This window comes from Ostrea edulis, chromosome 2, assembly GCF_947568905.1.
Source record: "Ostrea edulis chromosome 2, xbOstEdul1.1, whole genome shotgun sequence".
Lineage (NCBI taxonomy): Eukaryota > Metazoa > Mollusca > Bivalvia > Ostreida > Ostreidae > Ostrea > Ostrea edulis.
Genome location: NC_079165.1, coordinates 69,418,947 through 69,437,811, shown reverse-complemented (window position 1 = coordinate 69,437,811; position 18,865 = coordinate 69,418,947). Strand labels below are relative to the sequence as shown.

General features: G+C 34.8%; 1 protein-coding gene across 1 annotated transcript in view; it reads left to right on the top strand.

Annotated features, from left to right (window-relative positions):
• The window catches only part of LOC125678499 (von Willebrand factor A domain-containing protein 3B-like), a 48,371-nt gene that overhangs the window by 27,991 nt on the left and 1,515 nt on the right, over window positions 1-18,865 (top strand). The window contains exons 24-35 of the mRNA XM_048916994.2: window positions 13,086-13,254; window positions 13,814-13,938; window positions 14,790-14,930; window positions 15,032-15,129; window positions 15,448-15,534; window positions 15,804-15,992; window positions 16,329-16,650; window positions 16,829-16,985; window positions 17,337-17,465; window positions 17,626-17,747; window positions 17,863-18,121; window positions 18,393-18,627. Of these exons, the coding sequence (XP_048772951.2) occupies window positions 13,086-13,254; window positions 13,814-13,938; window positions 14,790-14,930; window positions 15,032-15,129; window positions 15,448-15,534; window positions 15,804-15,992; window positions 16,329-16,650; window positions 16,829-16,985; window positions 17,337-17,465; window positions 17,626-17,747; window positions 17,863-18,121; window positions 18,393-18,627 (2,033 nt within the window). The remainder of the gene's footprint in view (window positions 1-13,085; window positions 13,255-13,813; window positions 13,939-14,789; window positions 14,931-15,031; window positions 15,130-15,447; window positions 15,535-15,803; window positions 15,993-16,328; window positions 16,651-16,828; window positions 16,986-17,336; window positions 17,466-17,625; window positions 17,748-17,862; window positions 18,122-18,392; window positions 18,628-18,865) is intronic.

Genomic DNA, 18,865 nt, shown 5'->3' with positions numbered 1-18,865 from the left:
AGTGGGTCAATGGAAAGGACCCCGACTTTTTCAGTTCTGGGCTGATGGCACTTGGTTACCATTGGTCTAAGTTCATCACACTAGAGGGCAATTACATCGATTAAGAAGAGGTGGATCTCAACCGGAAATAAGTTGGCTGGTTACTTCTTGACTCGCCCTCGTAATCACATCGAAGTTGGTTGATGATGGCAATAGCTAGAGTGCGGAGACTTCAGTTGCTGCAATGTTGAGGGGAACTTAAAATGGTGAGGTGATTGCCCAATTATTACACAATGAGCACCCAAGAAGAAAATATTGGATCTCCAGACGCACTCAGTATGGATATTTTGATTGTTTGATGAGAGAACTTGAAACTGAGGACGACTTATCATTCAAAAACTTCCTCAGAGTGAAAGGCTTTGGAACCTGGATTAAAGTTGGCAATAACACTTCGGTATTTAGCAAAAGGAGAGTCATACACAAGTCTGATGTACGGAATTCGAGTTCCGCACAATACAATTTCTCTGCTGGTTCGAGAAGTTTGTGAAAGTATAATAACAGAATATGCTGATGAAGTAATTGCATGTCCAACAACTACACATGAGTTGCAACAGATAGCCGAGAAGTTCAGAGTTGGATGGAATATTGGTCATGTTCTTGGTGCTTTGGATGGGACGCAGATTGCTATAAAATGCCCGCGAAATGGAGGTTCACTTAATTACAACTACTAAGGGTTTCACTTCCTCATTTTTATGGTGCTTGCTGATGCTAGTTATAAATTTAATTGGGTTGACATAGGTGCAAACGGCTCTGCATCAGATGCTACTGTATTTAACAACTCGGATCTAAAAGATGTAATAGAAAATAAAAATATCGGGTTTCCAGAAGCTGTCCCTCAGAACCATATGATGACAAAGATATCCCCAATTTCATCATTTGTAATGACTCCTTCCCTCTTAGGACATGGCTCATAAAACCATCCTCAAGAAGAAACTTGCCCAAAGGAAAATGTGTATATATTCAACTATAGACTTAGCAGGGCAAGACGCATTGTACAAAATGCTTCTGGAACACTTGCCAACAGATGGCAATGTCCCATGCGTCAAGAACCAGAAACTATTTCACCTACTGTGCTAGCATGTTGCTGTCTGCACAATTCCAAAACGGAAATATTAATCAAGAGGACAATAATTATCATGTGGTCCCAGGGGCCTGGAGAGATTATGCTAACCTTATAGATTTGGACGACACAGGTTGATGCAATCGAGTAACGAAAGCAGCAAAAACACAGAGGCTGTACATGGAACACCATTATACATGTACAATTCAGCAAAAGGGGCGGTTCCCTGTTTCCTTTTGTTTTCTCTTATCACCCTTCTTCCTTGGTGGCATATTGATTTTTGACATGTTCTATAATTCAACGCGTACATCTATTTGTCATACGAACTCGTATAGTTCAACCGCGCAGTACTCGTATTGCATTCGCCATCAATCGTCTGTTTTCGTATCGCATTCGCTTCTGTTGTCTTGTCACGGAAATGTTCAAATAACACCAATGTAGCATTTAATTTATGCCGATTTTACCCAATACTTAACTAGGGTTGTGGAGTGCATTTCATGAATTTCACTGAGGATAGGGTAACATAACCCGGTCACTACATTTCTATTTATTCGAGGAATACTCGCATTAACTCATACAACTCGAGGTGACTCGTAAGACATTCGACATGCTGACCTGTTTCTATATTCATATGAAGCAGAATTTATTTTTAAAAAAAACTTCTACGTGAGAAGAAAAAATTTCTTGTTGTGGCCTTCAGTTCGAAATTTAGATATATCGACGACGTTTTGTCTATTAACAATAATAACTTTCATTCATATGTTGATTCGATATATCCCTGTGAGCTCGAAATAAAAGACACCACAGAGTCCTCCACTTCTGTTTCATACTTAGATATTTTATTGAAAGTAGACATTAACGGCAAACTGACAACTCAACTGTATGACAAACGGGATTATTTCAGCTTCTCCATGGTCAACTTCCCATATTTATGTAGCAATATTCCATTATCACCTGCATATGGTGTTTATATATCTCAACTGATTCGATACGCAAGAGCTTGTTCTGCGTATAGTCAGTTTTTAAATCGAGGCAAGCTACCGACAAACAAGTTGATGGTACAGTGGTTTCAACAGTCTCGATTGAAGTCAGCATAATTTCGCAAATTCTATGGTCGTTATAACGGTCTAGTTTGTCAATACAACCTATCATTGGGTCAAATGTTGTCTGACGTGTTTCATACTCACTGATTGTTAGGCTGTTCTTGGCACACTGATTTTGAATACAGATAACTCTGTTTACCTGATCAGAATATAGGGCTCACGGCGGGTGTGACCGGTCGACAGGGGATGCTTACTCCTCCTAGGCAACTGATCCCACCTCTGGTGTGTCCAGGTGTCCATGTTCGCCCAACTATCTATTTTGTATTGCTTATAGGAGTTATGAGATCGATCACTGTTCGTTATCTTCACCTTTCATTCCCAGTGTCACAAGTACTACGGAGTTCCGTGCTCTACGTAGTACTAGTACGAATGTCGAAGACGAGTGTCGCGCTATCATGCTAAAATCCTACTGTGGCCACATGCTCAAAACAATCGCTGCGTTTGGCGATTTGCTGAGATGCAGGAAGATAGCCAATTGAAAGCCTATCTCTACAATAAAATTACTGCGATTCTTTAATTCGTGCGATATCTCAAAATCGTGACAGTGTGACAGGGCCTTTAAAAATACTTTGACACTCTTCTAAAAGGAACATCTGAAGCAAGTCTGAATGTGAGTTTATACATACGTGTACACTCGTATGCTGCTTCACTGTAGATTTGATGTTGGTTGGTTGGTTGTATATTGTTTAAAGTCCCTCTTGAAAGCTTTTCACTCATATCAGTGGCGGATTTAGAGGGGGCGCAGCAGGCGCGCGCCCCCTCTAAAATTTTCAAATTTAAGGTAAATCGTGGTATCTTGTGTAGAAAAATGTACTGAACGACAAAAGAAGCAATAATTTCTTCCACTCCTGGAGAAATAAATGACAAAATCTTTTGATTTCTTGAACTACTTTATTGGGAGAACTTATTCCCCCCCCCCCCCCCCCCCAAACCCTTAAAATTTGCATCATTTTATTGATTTCACCTTATTTAAAATGATAGAAAATAGTACAAATGACTTAAATAGGAGACTTATTTCAAGCTCTATATAATCCAAGAGCTTCCGGGGGCTGGGCCCAGACCAGACCCCCATCTTCATAAAGTGGCGCCCCCCGTAGTCGCAATTCCTGGATCCGCCCCTGCATATGGAGACGTCACCAATGCCGATGAAGGGCTGCAAACTTTAGGCCTATACTCGGCGCTTACGGCCTTTGAGCAGGGAGGGATCTTTATCGTGCCAAACCTGCTGTGACACGGGAGCTTGTTTTGTTTTGCGGTCTTATCCGAAGGACCGCCTCATTTAGTCACCTCGTGCGACAAGCAAGGGGTACAGAGGATTTATTCTAACCTGGATCCCTACGGGACCCTTTACAGGTGTACATGTTGTGCTGCTACGCAATCTCGTGAAGAGTTGGGGTGGAATGTAAACCAGCGATAAAATGGATATAACGAAGATGTAAATACATGTAATAGCTAGCTCGGCATGAATACACCCCAGGCCCCCTAAAAAAAAAACCCAAAAAACTAATTAATAACAAAAAACAAAACAACAAACAAACAAACCAACAACGTATAAACAAAAGCAAACAAACACTCCTCCTTAAAAAAAGTAGACAAGTTAAAAAACAAAAAAAACAACCCCCCCCATCAACTAAAAAGACTTGTGTAAATGTTCCATCTGTTTGATGAAGTTCTGTACTCTTTCCCCTGTTCATTCCGTTAAACCGTGCCTGTCAGCCCTCATGCCTTAGTAAGTGAATTCAGCATGTTCAAGCCTAGCCGCCACACCCTCTCTCCCTTAGCGTAAGATACAATTATGCGAATTCAGATGTATGGTCCGATTATGGCACGCCAAATTCACAAAAATGAGCTAAACATAGTTTCACAGTTGATAAACTAGGTTTATCGACTGTAAACTATAGTTTACGGACCGTAAACTATAGTTAACGACGTTAATCTATATTTCACATCTGATGAAAACAATCATTAGCGATTGCAAAACATAGTTTATCTGATAAATACGGTTTCACGATTGTAAACTACGGCTTACAAGTCTGATAAATATAGTATCACAATTTGTGAAACTAGGATTAACAATTGTGAATTATAGTTAACGAATGTAAATTATAGTTTACAAATGTGAATCTGTATTTATCAGCAAAATCTATTGTTAACGTTTATTTAAAGACAGATAAACTTGGATTAGCATTTGTAAACTATAGTTTACAACCGTTAAATATAGTTTTACGGATGAAAACTATAGTTAACGAATCGTTAACTATAGTTTACAGTTCGTAAACTATAGTTTACAGTCGATAAACCTAGTTTATCAACTGTGAAACTATGTTTAGCTCATTTATGTGAATTTGGCGTGCCATATCCGATGTTCATCTATTTCATTCTCTACCCAGAGTTCCGTGCGCTATTCTATTATAAAAGCTAAACAGCCCCATCCACTACATGAAATAATATATATAATGTGGTTCAGAAAAAATCTCCACAATATAGCTCACCCCGAGTGAGTCAGTGGGAACCCCTTCTAGAGTTGTTTCTGTTATATACTTTAAAACAGATCTTCACTCAAAATTTTCCATTGATGTTGTTCGAAATTGACTGTAGAAGTTCATGTATAAGATATCAAACTTGGCATTACTTATTTACCAATAACATGCAGTTGGTCTTCCCCCCCCCCCCCCCCCGACACGGTGTGTTGGCCCAGACTTTGAAATACACTATCCCTCTTAATAAAAAGTCGCTGTTTTCTTGAGATATGAAATACGATGATCAAAAAGCACATGCTTTTTAAAATTTCTTTTATCAAAATGATATGGTAGTTCTTCAAAGGCACGCTTCATACAGTTATCATATAATCCTGATATTTTGTTCAGATTAATATTAGTCTATGCATGCATACAAGCATCGTCGGAAAATTTTCAAGTTCCCATGAACTTTCATTGAATTACAAGTTAAGAAATAACCCCCCCCCCCCAAAAAAAAACCCACCCGTAATTTAACGATCTATATTTTTGTCCTTTCTCAAGATGATTTTCCGTAAATTTATACTTAGATTATATGTAATATTATTGAAAAGGAATTTTAAAAAGAAAAATGTTACAATATTCTAAAGTCTTATAGGCTATATATATAAATTAGGAAACTCCCAAGTCAATATTACTTTTAAATTCTTACCCCCCCCCCCCCTCCCTCTCTCTCTGGACGATGAAACCTGATTAGTGATGACGTCCTTATACAATGTCCAAAAGAGAATACACGGATATGTTAATTCTTGTAAAGGCAAAAATGTGTTGTGTTATGTATAGCAATATATAAAAACCTCTAAAAATTTTTATCTAATACTCTCTTTCGAATTGTGAAAAAATGGTTTTGAGAGCGGCCTGCCTAATTGAAGACCTACAGGTAATTGAAGACCTACGGACGACTTACCAAAATATAGGCGATTTACATCAAATCTAATATGATTTTCTCATTAAGCATGTCTCAGATATCTAATATAAACAAAAAAAGTTTGATAAAAATAAGTTTTAAAGTGTATTTTCAAAGCTGGGTAGGAGCAACTATTTTCCTCTCTTGACGACCTTTGAGAGGGAATATTATCTAGAACATGTCCCCACACCACTTGTCCTCATAGGCGCTAAAATATATATAAAATATACATATCTACTATACTATAAACATGTTATAGTATAGTAGATATATATATATATTAACAATTAAGCTGGGGAGCGCCTATGCTTGTCCTCACTAATCTATTCTAATATTTTACAAGTATCAAGTGTATGCAAATGGATCACGTTTATGGGTACGTAACTGTGAGGACAGAATTTTGTCCTCATAACTGTACTTTCTGTCCTCACAACTTCTGTCAAATGGATAAAAATTGTCCTCACTTTACACGTTTTATCACCCCCCCCCCCTCTCTCTCTCTTTGAATATATCGTCGCACTCTACGTTACGGGAGATAACTCTATATGCGTTTGCAAATGTCGCCATAACAACAACGTAAACGACCAGGTGCGCTTCCGTTTGTCCAATACAAAGGTTTTATCGCAATCACCAGCGATTATTCGTGTATTGATTGACAACTCTCGCTATTATGTATCAAGTAGTTGAGAGTAAAACTCCAAAGCGAGATTTTCTGTCCAAAAACCTCGTTCTTGAGCTCGAGAACCTGAGCATGACAAAGGTAAGATTTAGATCGAATTCACTCTGTCTTGGATTCACTTTCTCCTGGCATGTTTTCAATATATGTGTTTTGCTCGATGGGGTCTTATATTTTTCTCCTTTTTATGCTTCACTTCTCTGTTGACATTTAATTATCCTTAGCGGTTTTATAGTGCTCGTGTTGAAACTTGACCAGAAATTCGACGTTTCTCCTAAAAATATTATTTAGACTGGGTTGAATTCTGCCTCAATAGCTAATTTAAAGGTAACCCATTTTTAGATTTTAAATGATAATCTTCATTGTTGATCACAGTAATGATATTAAATTCTCAAAGGCATTTCCATTGAAAAAAAAAATGCACAATTTGCTGTTCCACCTGAAAAAACTTGTTCAATTATAAACGACCAGGTCTTCGGGGCCATTAAAGTCCAGGGAATCTACATTTTAATCTTCAGGTCATAATGATATATTCATGATAACAAAAAAAACTTATTGTAAAAGTTTTGAATCCAATGACTTAATGCCTACAATGTGTCTGTAATTTTTGGCATGGATGAAAGGTGTGGGGAAGATTAAAGGAGCTCAGGCCTTGCTAGTATGAGCTACTCCTTGAAAGTCTCTGTGCAAACAGTTCAATTGTAAATGGAATGGAGAATAGATCTAAAGTTTTACTGAAGTGTTCATTATTTGGAAACTTAAAAGATTGTATTGATTGCCTATCATAACTTATTGAGCAATTTGGAGTATACCAGTTGTTTAGTGTGTCTGAAACAGGAACTGCTAATAGCTTTATTAATAGAGCGTTTTGAAAATGCTCCAGTGATTTTCCATGCTATGTTAAGCCTGAAGTTTTCAAGTTGCCATGCCTAAATGCCTCACTGTCAACAGAGAAAATAGTTACGTTTCCAATCTGGGTTGAGTTGACTTGTTTTTGGTGATCTGTGAAGTAGAAAGGGAAGAATCTGATGATGGCTGTTCGGTTTGTTCCTGAGAAAAATGTGTATTCATTTTATGAAAGGAATGATGGAGAGAAGGTGTATATTAAAAAGCATGAGGCATTTGTTCATGAACTGTCAACAATGGTTGATGATATGTTGGTAGGTGATTATTCATTCCAAATTTAAGGGACACTTGACTTTCTACTCTACAGTACTCAGTGCATATGATGGAAGTACTTTAATTGAGCTCAGTGCATCTAGAAGTACTTTAAATTAAGCTATTCCATCATATTTATGTAAAACTTTTGTATTCATCACTCACAAGACCAGCATGATTTAAAACTGTTTAGATGTTGGCAGTACTGTTAATTGCTTTTTACAATTATTCTTCATTTCGTATCCAGGAAATTGGTATTTTGATCGAATCATGCAGTCGACATCTGAAGCCATTATAAACAAAATGTGAAATCATTAATAAATGCCACTCAGTACTGTAGACAGGTGCAGTGATATGTCATTATCTGCCAGTCTCCTTTGTAATACAGAAAAAAAATTAACACTTTAGTATACCGATAAGGCCAATTCAACTTAATTAGTAGATTATCATCCGGGGTCACAAAAAAGATATGGGGTGGGCGGGAGGATTTTATTTTCTAATTTTTATTTCCCCGAGAAAAAAAATTAATGACAAAAGGCATCACACCAAGTGTAATCAAGTTAACATTCAAAGAATCCTTGGTAGAAGATATAAAACCAAAATTCTGCGACTTTAATCATTCACTCATGTCACTGGGAAGCAAGTTTGTTTGAAATCGTAATTTTTGCGAAAATAGAAAAAATCGGAGCGGGCCTTTTTTTGAGGGGTGGGCGGGGGTGATAATCTATCAATTAATTTTAATTGGCCTAATAACTTCAAAATGGATTTATTTATAAGTACCTTTCTTTGCTTTCAACCACTTTAAGAATACTATGCACATATTTGAATATTGTGTGTATTGAATATTTTGAAATTAGCATATTAAACATTTGGTGAAGCTGATGTATTGTTTGGTGTATTCCATCTTTGCGAGTCAAGTGTCTGATTCGCTTACTCTTAGAGTAAGTGAATCGGACACTTGGCTTGCGAAGATGGGCGTATTCATGATTTTGTTATTTAATTTGGTACGAGTCATAATGGATGGAAAGAAATTTTTATAGAACAGGCATGAATTAAAACTTTTACTTTATTGCCAAAGGTGCAAAATTTTAATCCTGTTGAAATGCACACATTCAATTACAATGCACTCCTGAGGTTAATTTCACATGTTTTCACTCTGTATAAAATTCATGGTTTTTATTTTCATAGTTTGTAAAAGCTATATATGTACATGTAATATCATATGAATATTAGCCTTATCCCCCCCCCCCCCACACACACACAGTTGTGGAGGGTTATAGTAAACATGCCTGTATTGCATGTAGTACTACATAATATTGAAAAAATTGTGTATTACAAAATTTTAGCTACAAGTACATTTTGCATTCAAATTTTATCAGACTTTCAGGAATGGTGGTTTGCATACAGATCTTAGTTCCTATTGGTATTTAAGGTTATTATATGTAAATGGTCTAGGTCACTAAAAGGAAATTTTCAATCTTTGTGTACAAGATTCATGTTCCAATAAAATTTTTTCTCATTATTCAATTTTTATCAAACTTGCAGGAATATGAAATATTGCATAAAGATTTGGTTCCCTTTTTATTTTTTTAAGAAGGAATGAAAAAGGTCAAGGTTATTGGGAAGGTAATTACCCTAAGAACTACTTCTTGTTGTGTAGTTTTTATTTGATTTCAGATGCACTTACAAGGATGCTATCTTGCCAGCTACTGGCTACTCTACTGTAGTAGGTGGAGAGTTCTATACAAATAATTTAGATTTAGGACTTGGGGTTCTTTATATACCCCACTTGTTGTGACACAGGGCAATATCATTACCACAATTATTTTATAATTAGCTAATACAGACCAGATAACCTGACAAGATAACCTGATAAAAGGTACAAATCCATAAATTTCTCTGTATACATATACATGTTCTTGGCAATAAATCACACCTAATCATTGTATTACTGCAGAGGATCCACTAAAGTATTCTCACAGCATTAATATTTTATCTGTGGATGCATGATAAATTCATGCATAAGTCACTGACTGATTATGAAATATAGTGCTACTTAATTGCACCCAATGCTTTGTTCATAAGTAGTGATGAAGAATTAAAGGATCTAATACTGTAATACCATATAAATAAACAATAAAATATACTTATTACTTGTTAATGTAAGTATAGGCAGATGGCATGCTTTAAATAAATTGATGCAGTATGGTAAAATTCAAATTTGAAATTTCATTACCCTTTGTATGGAGTTGTTGTTCCCAAACAAATATTTTGTGCTTTTTCCGTCTTTTTAGAGGTACCTGGTAGGTTGGTACATGTTACAGTACATTTTGATGACCTGTTAAGAATCTTATAATTTTATGCTACAAAGTGTGCTGGTATCATAGGATAGAACAGTTGCAAAACTCGCAAAGTTTGTATTTCCTAGATTCCTGTGTGTGGAATAATGGACATTTCATCGGCGGTAACCAATGGATAGTCTCTTTATAAGTACCTCTAGGTACATGTACATGTACATGTACATGTAAGAGACAGCGAGACCGACCGTTACACTTGGTTACTGACGATTTGGACAGTTTTGTTTCAATGAAACCCAATCATAGATTCTAATACAAATGCAAAATTCTAAAATTGTCTATGTTTTTCTTATTTCATATCACTAGTAGGAGCTTTCGGTAAGTCTGGATTGTGGTCAGAATACATAGAATATTCTCTTGATTTATATAACCTCAGTAAATATTATACTTCTTTAATGCTATAATGACCGAAGAACATATTTAAACACATAAAATGACAATGTATACCATTTAAACTGAAAACTAATTAAATCTTCACTTGGTGTTTGGTTTATGGATCTCAATCAATTACTAGACTGCACTATTTGGAGAAGAATCTTGTATTGTGGATGCATGACAAGACTTTAAATAACCAAAATACTGAAATCATTAATCAATTGTTGAATTGCTTGAGTTAGATTTTAAGGTGTGATACATTATTGCATGAGCTGAGTTAAACTGCACCAAAGGCATTACATGTTTGTTCTTCTTAAAAATGTCAATAATTGTTTAGCTCATTGTCCATTCATCCGCCTGGCTGTAAACTTTATACATTTTTTATTTCTTCTCCAGAATCACTGAGCCAGTTAAACTAACCATAAAGCATTTAATTTATTGGTTACAGGAGATGCAAAGCTGTTGGAATGAAGGGTCTCGCCCTCTCCAAAGGGGAGATAATTAAGAAATAGTGAAAATATGGTGGCATCTTTTAAAAATCTTATCCTCAAGAACGACTGGACCAGAAAACCAAAACTAATATTTGAAAGCTTCTTTAATGAGGGAGATTCAAAATTGTTGAAATCATGGGCCTCTGAGTGGTCTGGATGGGGCCAAAATAGATCGAAGTTTTAAATGGGGTAAACGGATAAAATTTAAAATCTTCTTTTGAAGAACAACGGGGCCTTGATAAGTCATACTTTTATACACAAGCATCCTCAGGTAGTGCAGATTCAAGTTTTCCCCCCAAATCATGACAGTGATGGGTTAGAGTAGAGCAACAATATGCGATCAAAGTTTTTATATCGGAATATATACTAGGAAATTTAAAAAAAATCCTTTTCTCCAGTTGAACAATTGATACTGACCAGAGCAATCAGTCAGTTCAGCATAAAGAAATATCAGACCAGTGAATTGTCACACCTAAATTAGCATTCGTACAAACTCAACTTGAATGAAAACCATTTTGTAATGAGACTGCTAGACACCACTGAAGTTTAATTGGCATTGTGAAAATGTTGAAAGGACTAGGTACATGTAAAACTTCGAATATAGCCATAATTCCTGATAATCCTAGAATTCAAACACTCTATCATTTTTTTTTTAGAATTAGTTATTTCCATTTTGAAAGTGACATGATGTCAATATTATGTCAAAGTTTTACAATATGCCTTGAAAATTTTCTGAAATGTCCATTTTTAAAGCAATTATACTGTGAATGTGAGACCTACATATATAGACATGATGGATGCAATGCTCTAACCAGATTTTAACAAAATTTTAAAGCATTTTTACATATCAAATGCAACCATAATTATATTCACATGATACTTTAGAGTTTTTTTTTTCTCTTTAGGAAAAGGTAGCTGTATTTCAAACGAAAGCTTAACAGCTGTCTACATGCATACAACGTTAATTCACTGAATATTCACATTTCCATTCCTTAAAACATTCTTGATGTTATGTTAATACAAGTTCATGTACATGTGTCTATCATCTATCTGTTCTTTTCTCGTTATTGAGGAAACATGGGGACTTCAGATATTGAAACTCTAGCTTGAATATCAGGTCTTTATATATTTATTCATAATCCAGACCAAGGTATTTTTATACAATTCAGTAATATTATTGATGGTATTCGAATTCTTTACTGGTAATCTCTTTCATGAAATAGTTCAATGCGTTGAATTTCGAAATCCATGAAGTTTCCGTGGCCTCAATACTTATAGGTATATATCAATGTACATGTATATTCTATATCTATAGATGTATATGTAGTGAATTTTGTAGGATTGACAATCTTTAACAATTTTTACAATGGAACTAGTACATGTAGTACATGTGTGGGAATACATTGTTACAAATATTAATTTTATAGATGCATGTTAAGCATTTAACAAGCCAAATAGATAATTAAATGATGCTTATTAGCTCATACTTGATGTTTCTGACATTTTTTTTTTTTTTATCTAAAATCATATTTTTCACCTCCTAGATATGAAGAGTTCTGGTATGATTTAAAAACGCAATAGGTTGAAATATTATAATAGTGTAATAATGTTACTATGTACTCAAATTGTAACTTATTATGTATATATAGTAAAAATATATGGATCCCAGGTGATCCAAAAATTGTTCTCCCTTCTTTGCTACAATAACTAATGTTTACTACTTCTGTACAAAAGAGCCGAATTTACATTTTTACTTGCCACAGTTAGGAACTATCAAATATGCTGACTCTTAAAACAAACCTGGTTATATACCCCAAGTTTTATTTTTGTAGATTCAAGTGAAATATTATACCTGAAATATCACAAACAATTAGATATGTTGAGAAACATTGTGTATATAAGACCTTAATACATTGCACTTGTTCATACTGTGTTTCTTTTGAGCATGAATTAATCATTCTCTAAGAATTAATTAAGATATAAATAGTTATATGTTAGATCAATGATAAATTTCTGCGATGTGATGAGACAGATTGAGACTTGATAATATATTGTATTTATAATGGTACATACTATAGTACATGTATATAATCTAGTCTAATTGATAAAGATATTTTAGTAAAAATTGATATTCAAATTATGTTATGTAAAGTTTGCATTGGTTTTTCATAATTGTTATAATTCTAATTCTAATATGATGATGATGCAATTAAAACTTGATTCAGTAAACACCCAAGTTCATGGAAATGAAATTTGTGGTATCAAATTACATGTACAATTATTACTTGCATAACTGTGCATCCAGAACATTTCATCATTTGTATGAATTATTGAAAGTAATTTGAAACTCTGGTGTGTAAAGACCATTAGTTTTAGGTTGACAATATTGATTTTAACATGCAGGGCCATCGGAGTCACAACTGCCTTGACAGGAAGCCAGTCAAACTCAGAAATCAACTTCTGATGGAACAAGAGAAAGAATTACCACAAAACATCATACGGCGAGTTCTGGATACACTTAAAGGACAGAATGTGGTTGCCAGGAGGGATTCAGATGGACTCTACTATCCTGGTGAGTGCCGAGTCCATTAATTATCAGTAACTGCGTCTTTTGTGTGTTAATATCTGCATTTATGACCTGTTGAGTCAATCTCCCAGAGTGTAACATAAAATCATAGATTATTTCTTCTTTGGATGAATATTTTAAATATCCTTATCTGCGATGAAAAATTGTATATTTAAGAAATAAATTTTATTTTTCGAAATACATGAGGTTATGAACTGTTAAATGCTTCAATGACTGCATACTTCATGAAGCACTAAAGTACTACATGAAAAGTGTGCTGGCATGAAGTGCTGCAGTTCATGCTGACATATATTTTCAAAAATGAAGTTTACTTCTTTTTTTTACATTCTACTTTCATTCGGTTGGAATGAAATGAAATCACCAATGTGATTCACGAAGTATATGCCATCGATTTATTAAAGACATACATGTACAAGTCATACCCTCAGGCATTTTCAATAATGAAACTTATTTCTTAAGTACTATGCTACATGATCAATGCATTATATTGTGCATCTTGATTAAAAAAAACTATTTAATCAATTGATAATCGTTTTATCCTTAGGAACTGTTGTGAAATGCCCTGATCCAAGACATGCTCTGGTGGAGTTTGCAGACAAAGAACAGGTCCTTACACCTACCAGGCTAATGATCGCAACCAGTGGTGCCATAGCCAGACCACATCTCAGGGTATGTATAGTATCAGTCAATGAATAGCTGTGTGGGTTACAAGCTATCAGCATGCAGAGTTTACAGGATAATCATGTATCAGGGTTTGTACATAATTAGTTGTTTGATTTACAGATATCATGTTTTGGACAGTGAATATATGATTGTCTAGTTTTCGAATAATCATGTTTTAGTTTATACATAGTTTTCTAGTCTACATGTAATCATGTTTTAGTGTATGCATAGTTGTCTGGCTTACATGAAATCATGTTTTAGTGTATACATGTATGTATGGTTGTCTGGTTTACTAGTAATCATGTTTTAGTGTATATATATGGTTGTCTGGTTTACATATAATCATGTTTTAGTATATGTATGGTTGTCTGGTTTACATATAATCATGTTTTAGTATATGTATGGTTGTCTGGTTTACATATAATCATGTTTTAGTGTATATGTATGGTTGTCTGGTTTACATATAATCATGTTTTAGTGTATATATGGTTGTCTGGTTTACATATAATCATGTTTTAGTGTAGATTTAAAGTTGACTGGTTTACAGGTAAGTAATCATATTTTAGGTTATGCATTTCTGTCAGTTTAAAATTTAACACTGTCAGAAAAAATGAGTACAATTAATTTGATGATAATTGTTTTGCATACATATACCCAATTATTATGATACCCACATGTACAGTGTAGATATATTTTATTTTTTCAAGTTCATTACAGTAAAAGTTAACCATCCAGTAATGATTTGTAAAAATAAATCATGCATAAATTCCAGATATGCTAGTAGTTGTGAAAAAGACATATATCATAGAATGCACTATATTTTGAAGAAATTATGCATGTTTTATTTGAAATTTTAGATTGGAGATTGTGTTTTGGTGAAAGTCATGAATACGGACACAAAACTGGAGTGCTACGCCCCTGGAATTGTGCAGGTTGTTCCTCAAAATGAGACTGCTCAGGCCAAATTCTACACAGTCATGATGTACAATGGACAGCAGGTTAGGTTCTAGGTCTGGGATCAGCATGATTATATAAAGGCAGAAGTTTATCAGGAAAAGTGAACAAAAATTATATTGTAATCTTAACGAATTTACTTTAGGCAACCATCATGAGGAACTATGTAATGAAGATCAGCAAGTCCAGATTTGAGTTTGCAATTCGTTACATTGCAGAAATTCAAATGCAGAACCAAGGGACGTAAGTCAAAATAAATATGCAGTCTTTGAAAATTTCCTTGTTATATTCTTTTACTTAAAGTGAAAAAAAGTGTGCAAATAAAAAACATACTACAGATATTACCCGGTAATGGAACATGAATAATTGATTTTGAAGGTTAATTATAAAATATTTTTCACAATTTGTTAGTGTGCAAATATGCATAATTATATATCAATATTTCCATTTACAATTTTTGTCAGTGATAAACCTTTGATGTTTTTGTTTATAATTTTCGACACAAAATATGACTTGCAATTTGTGCATAATCTAGCTGTGAAATATGTTTGCAAATTACAGCTTTGATGACCATGTTTATGTGACAACACCGCGATCAGCCAGACCTAATGATAAAGAGAGAAGAGGAAGAAAGGGATATAGGGAGAGGTATATAAATATAGAGTACAACACAATCAAATGACAATAGCTCCTGTAGCAGTTTGTAGTACAATGGATATGTAGATCTTTTGATGCCAATGTAAGATATTTTCTTCTAGACCATTTTGATAATGATAAGAATTGTAAATAGATAAATGGTTTTCAAGGAATTAGAGATTTTCTGCATGTGATTGTTCAGCATTTAATGGAAGATTTTTTCACTTTTAAGAAATATGCAATATTCTTTGTGTCAAAGAGAATTATGTAATTTGTTTCAGAGAGAGGAAAGCTTCTCCTTCACCAGAGATGGAGATCTCTGTGGTCGATCAGCCTGAGAGTGGTCCACTTTCTGATAGAAATTCTTTGCCAATTGAGAGGCCTGCCAGTACCCGACCCCCAGCACCTACCCCTAACACAGCAAGAAGTGGCAAAACAATGGACCCACTCCCAGAGGAGGAAGGTGCAAGGTTTGTAATTTTGAATACTTTTGAAAACAGTAAATGTTTTTAAAAATATGTGCGGGTATGAACTGCAATGCTTTATGCGAGTATGAAGTGCGTTATGAGTTACAAGATTCATCCCTGTTTGTCATCTTGACCTTTTCATGAAGTATGCCAGCATGAAACATTGCAGTTCATACCTACACATATTTTCGAATATGAAATTTATTTATTAGATATACAATAAAAAGGTACAAGTACCTCAACTGGAATGGAATATTTATTCAATGTTGACACGCTGCTTATGTCAACACATGTATATCAAGCCTCTATCTGAATTATACTGGTACATGTATTTTGTAGATCCAGATCGCCAACTCCAACACCAAGAGCATCACAGTCAAGATCAAATTCTAGAAGCCGATCAAGGTCAGGTTCAAGATCAAGGTCACGTTCAAATTCAGGAGAGAGGGATAAAAGATCAAGATCAAACTCAATGACTGATTTAAGGTCATCAAAATCACGATCCAGGTCAAGGAGTAGTGAAAGTTCAACCTCACAATCTCCTGTCAATCTGAAGTGGAGGTCAGAGAGTGTAGAGAGATTACAGAAGAGGAGCAAAAAGCTGAAGCAACTGAAAAAGCAATTAACACAGCAACAAGAGCAATTTGAAGTTCAGCAACAGGTCTGTTTTGTTGTTTTTCAACGTTTATTTTAAAAATATGATTGTTTGTCCTGGGTTTAAAATGTAAAATTATTGAACCATGTTTTGATTTTAAATTAGATTTCTTTTGATAAGTTTATTCTTATACAAATGTGTATTTATTAACAAAAAATGGTTATGTAATTGATTTCTTCTCTAGAAAATTCATAAACAAGCAAAGAAACTGAAGAAATTGAAGAAGAGATTAAAGAAGAAGAAGAAATATGAAAAGTCAGTGAAATCTGGCAGTCAGTCTGCTGTCATAGAAGTGGAGGACTCAGATGACTCTGATGACAGCAAAGCAAATCCCAGACCGGGTAAGAATATTCAAAGAATATTCTATAGGTAAAATCTGATTTTGATGCACATTAAAATTGATTACGATTTTCTTGCCATTTTTCCACATGAATTGTAATTACAAATTTACTTAACGATTATGCAAGAGAAAAATTCATGAAATTGAAAATGTTAAAACATTTGCACAGTTCTGTGCGTCATTGCTTGTTATTCTGACATCACTCTTTTGGGGATCTTGTCATGTGCACATACACTGTGTAGTCATCACACCTTATAGTCAGTTTTTTCATTATGACAAGAAGAGTCAGTTTGAAAGCAATAGATACAATGTATCTGTATGTTTTGTACATTACAATGAACACGTCTTTCAGACTCACCATCCTCAGTACAGGCCCCTGAGGTTACCTCTGGTCTCCTGAAGTTACGGAAAACACTGCCATGTCTCAGAGAGGGAGAGGAAGTGATGGCACGATGGTCGGATGAGGGCTGGTACTTTAGAGGTAGGTGGATCAGAAATATGTTTCTCATACAAATACTGACCTCATGAAACGGGTATATCCACAGAAATGTTTTGTTGTTGTAAAAATGGTTTGTGGACAGGTGTTTTCTCACAGTTATAAGCAACAGGATATGACCCTTACCTTAAAATATGTATTACAGGTGTTGTGAAACAAGATTGCAATGACTTCAGTTACATTATTGAAGATAGTACAAGAATGTGTGAAAGAATATGGAGAGAGGATATCATCACTGATTATGATGATGCCAATCAAATCATTCAGGTATGAATATTATAAAGGTACTTTACAAAGATGATGTCAGTGAAGGTACATGAAAATATGATGAGAAAATAATTTATTCCTATAAAAATGCATGTTTTATTTTGTATCTGAATAGCCCAAAGATCCAGTTGTGGCCCTTCACCCTCACTACAGTTTCAGTTACGCACCAGGTATTGTGTTGGAGGTCTACCAGAACCTACAAATGAAAGTCCGATTCTATGATGGCGAGGAAGACAAACTTCTGAGAGAAGAGATTTATAAACTGACTACAGAGAAGTTTGAGCATGATGTGAATTACATCATTGAATGCGAGACTCGATGGGTGGGACAAGCAGTGGTTGCCAGGGATGACAGGATCGGAAGCTACCATTTGGGTAAGTTGTATCTTTATAATATTCAACTAATTTGTGTACATCAGAGGACATCAAGCGATTCCTTGAAAATTATACTTCAAACAGTCCATGATTTTTAAACTAAGTACCTTTTTAAATCCAAAAATAATTTTCAATATTGGATGTGTCATTTCCAAGGCAATTTGTTGACAGTATTTTGTTTTAATTCAAATTTAAAAAGGTCTGAGTATTGCATTTTTTATTATTAAAGATATTTTAGATTGTAGTTGAATATGAAACAATTCTCTTTTAGCATCTGTGAAGGAGAGAGTGGGGAATGGCAGGGATTATATGTTAGAATGGTGTGATGGGGAGCAGGCCACTCAAACGTCCCATCATATATTTGGGGTCTTCACTAAGCACCACCCCTTATCTGTTGGGGATCATGTTCTGGCCATGTGGGACAATCGCCAACATGTGTACCTCCCAGGCTGGGTGGCAGGAATTGTTGGAGAGAAAATTAACATTAAATTCTGTGATGGAGCTATGTAAGTCTCTCTCTCTCTCTCTCTGCTGTGTGTTTGTGTTCAGTATGTTATCTATTATGAATTTATTCTTAAAAAAAATTGACAGTAAAGGAAATTTTGACATGGGTATACTTACATGTACTATTTACTGTATAACGGGTATTTTCTGCTGTTGTCCATGTTTTTAATGCGGAATTTTACAGATAGCAAAAATATACAAAAATTAGAGTTGCATCGGAAAATATCTATGTAAATACAT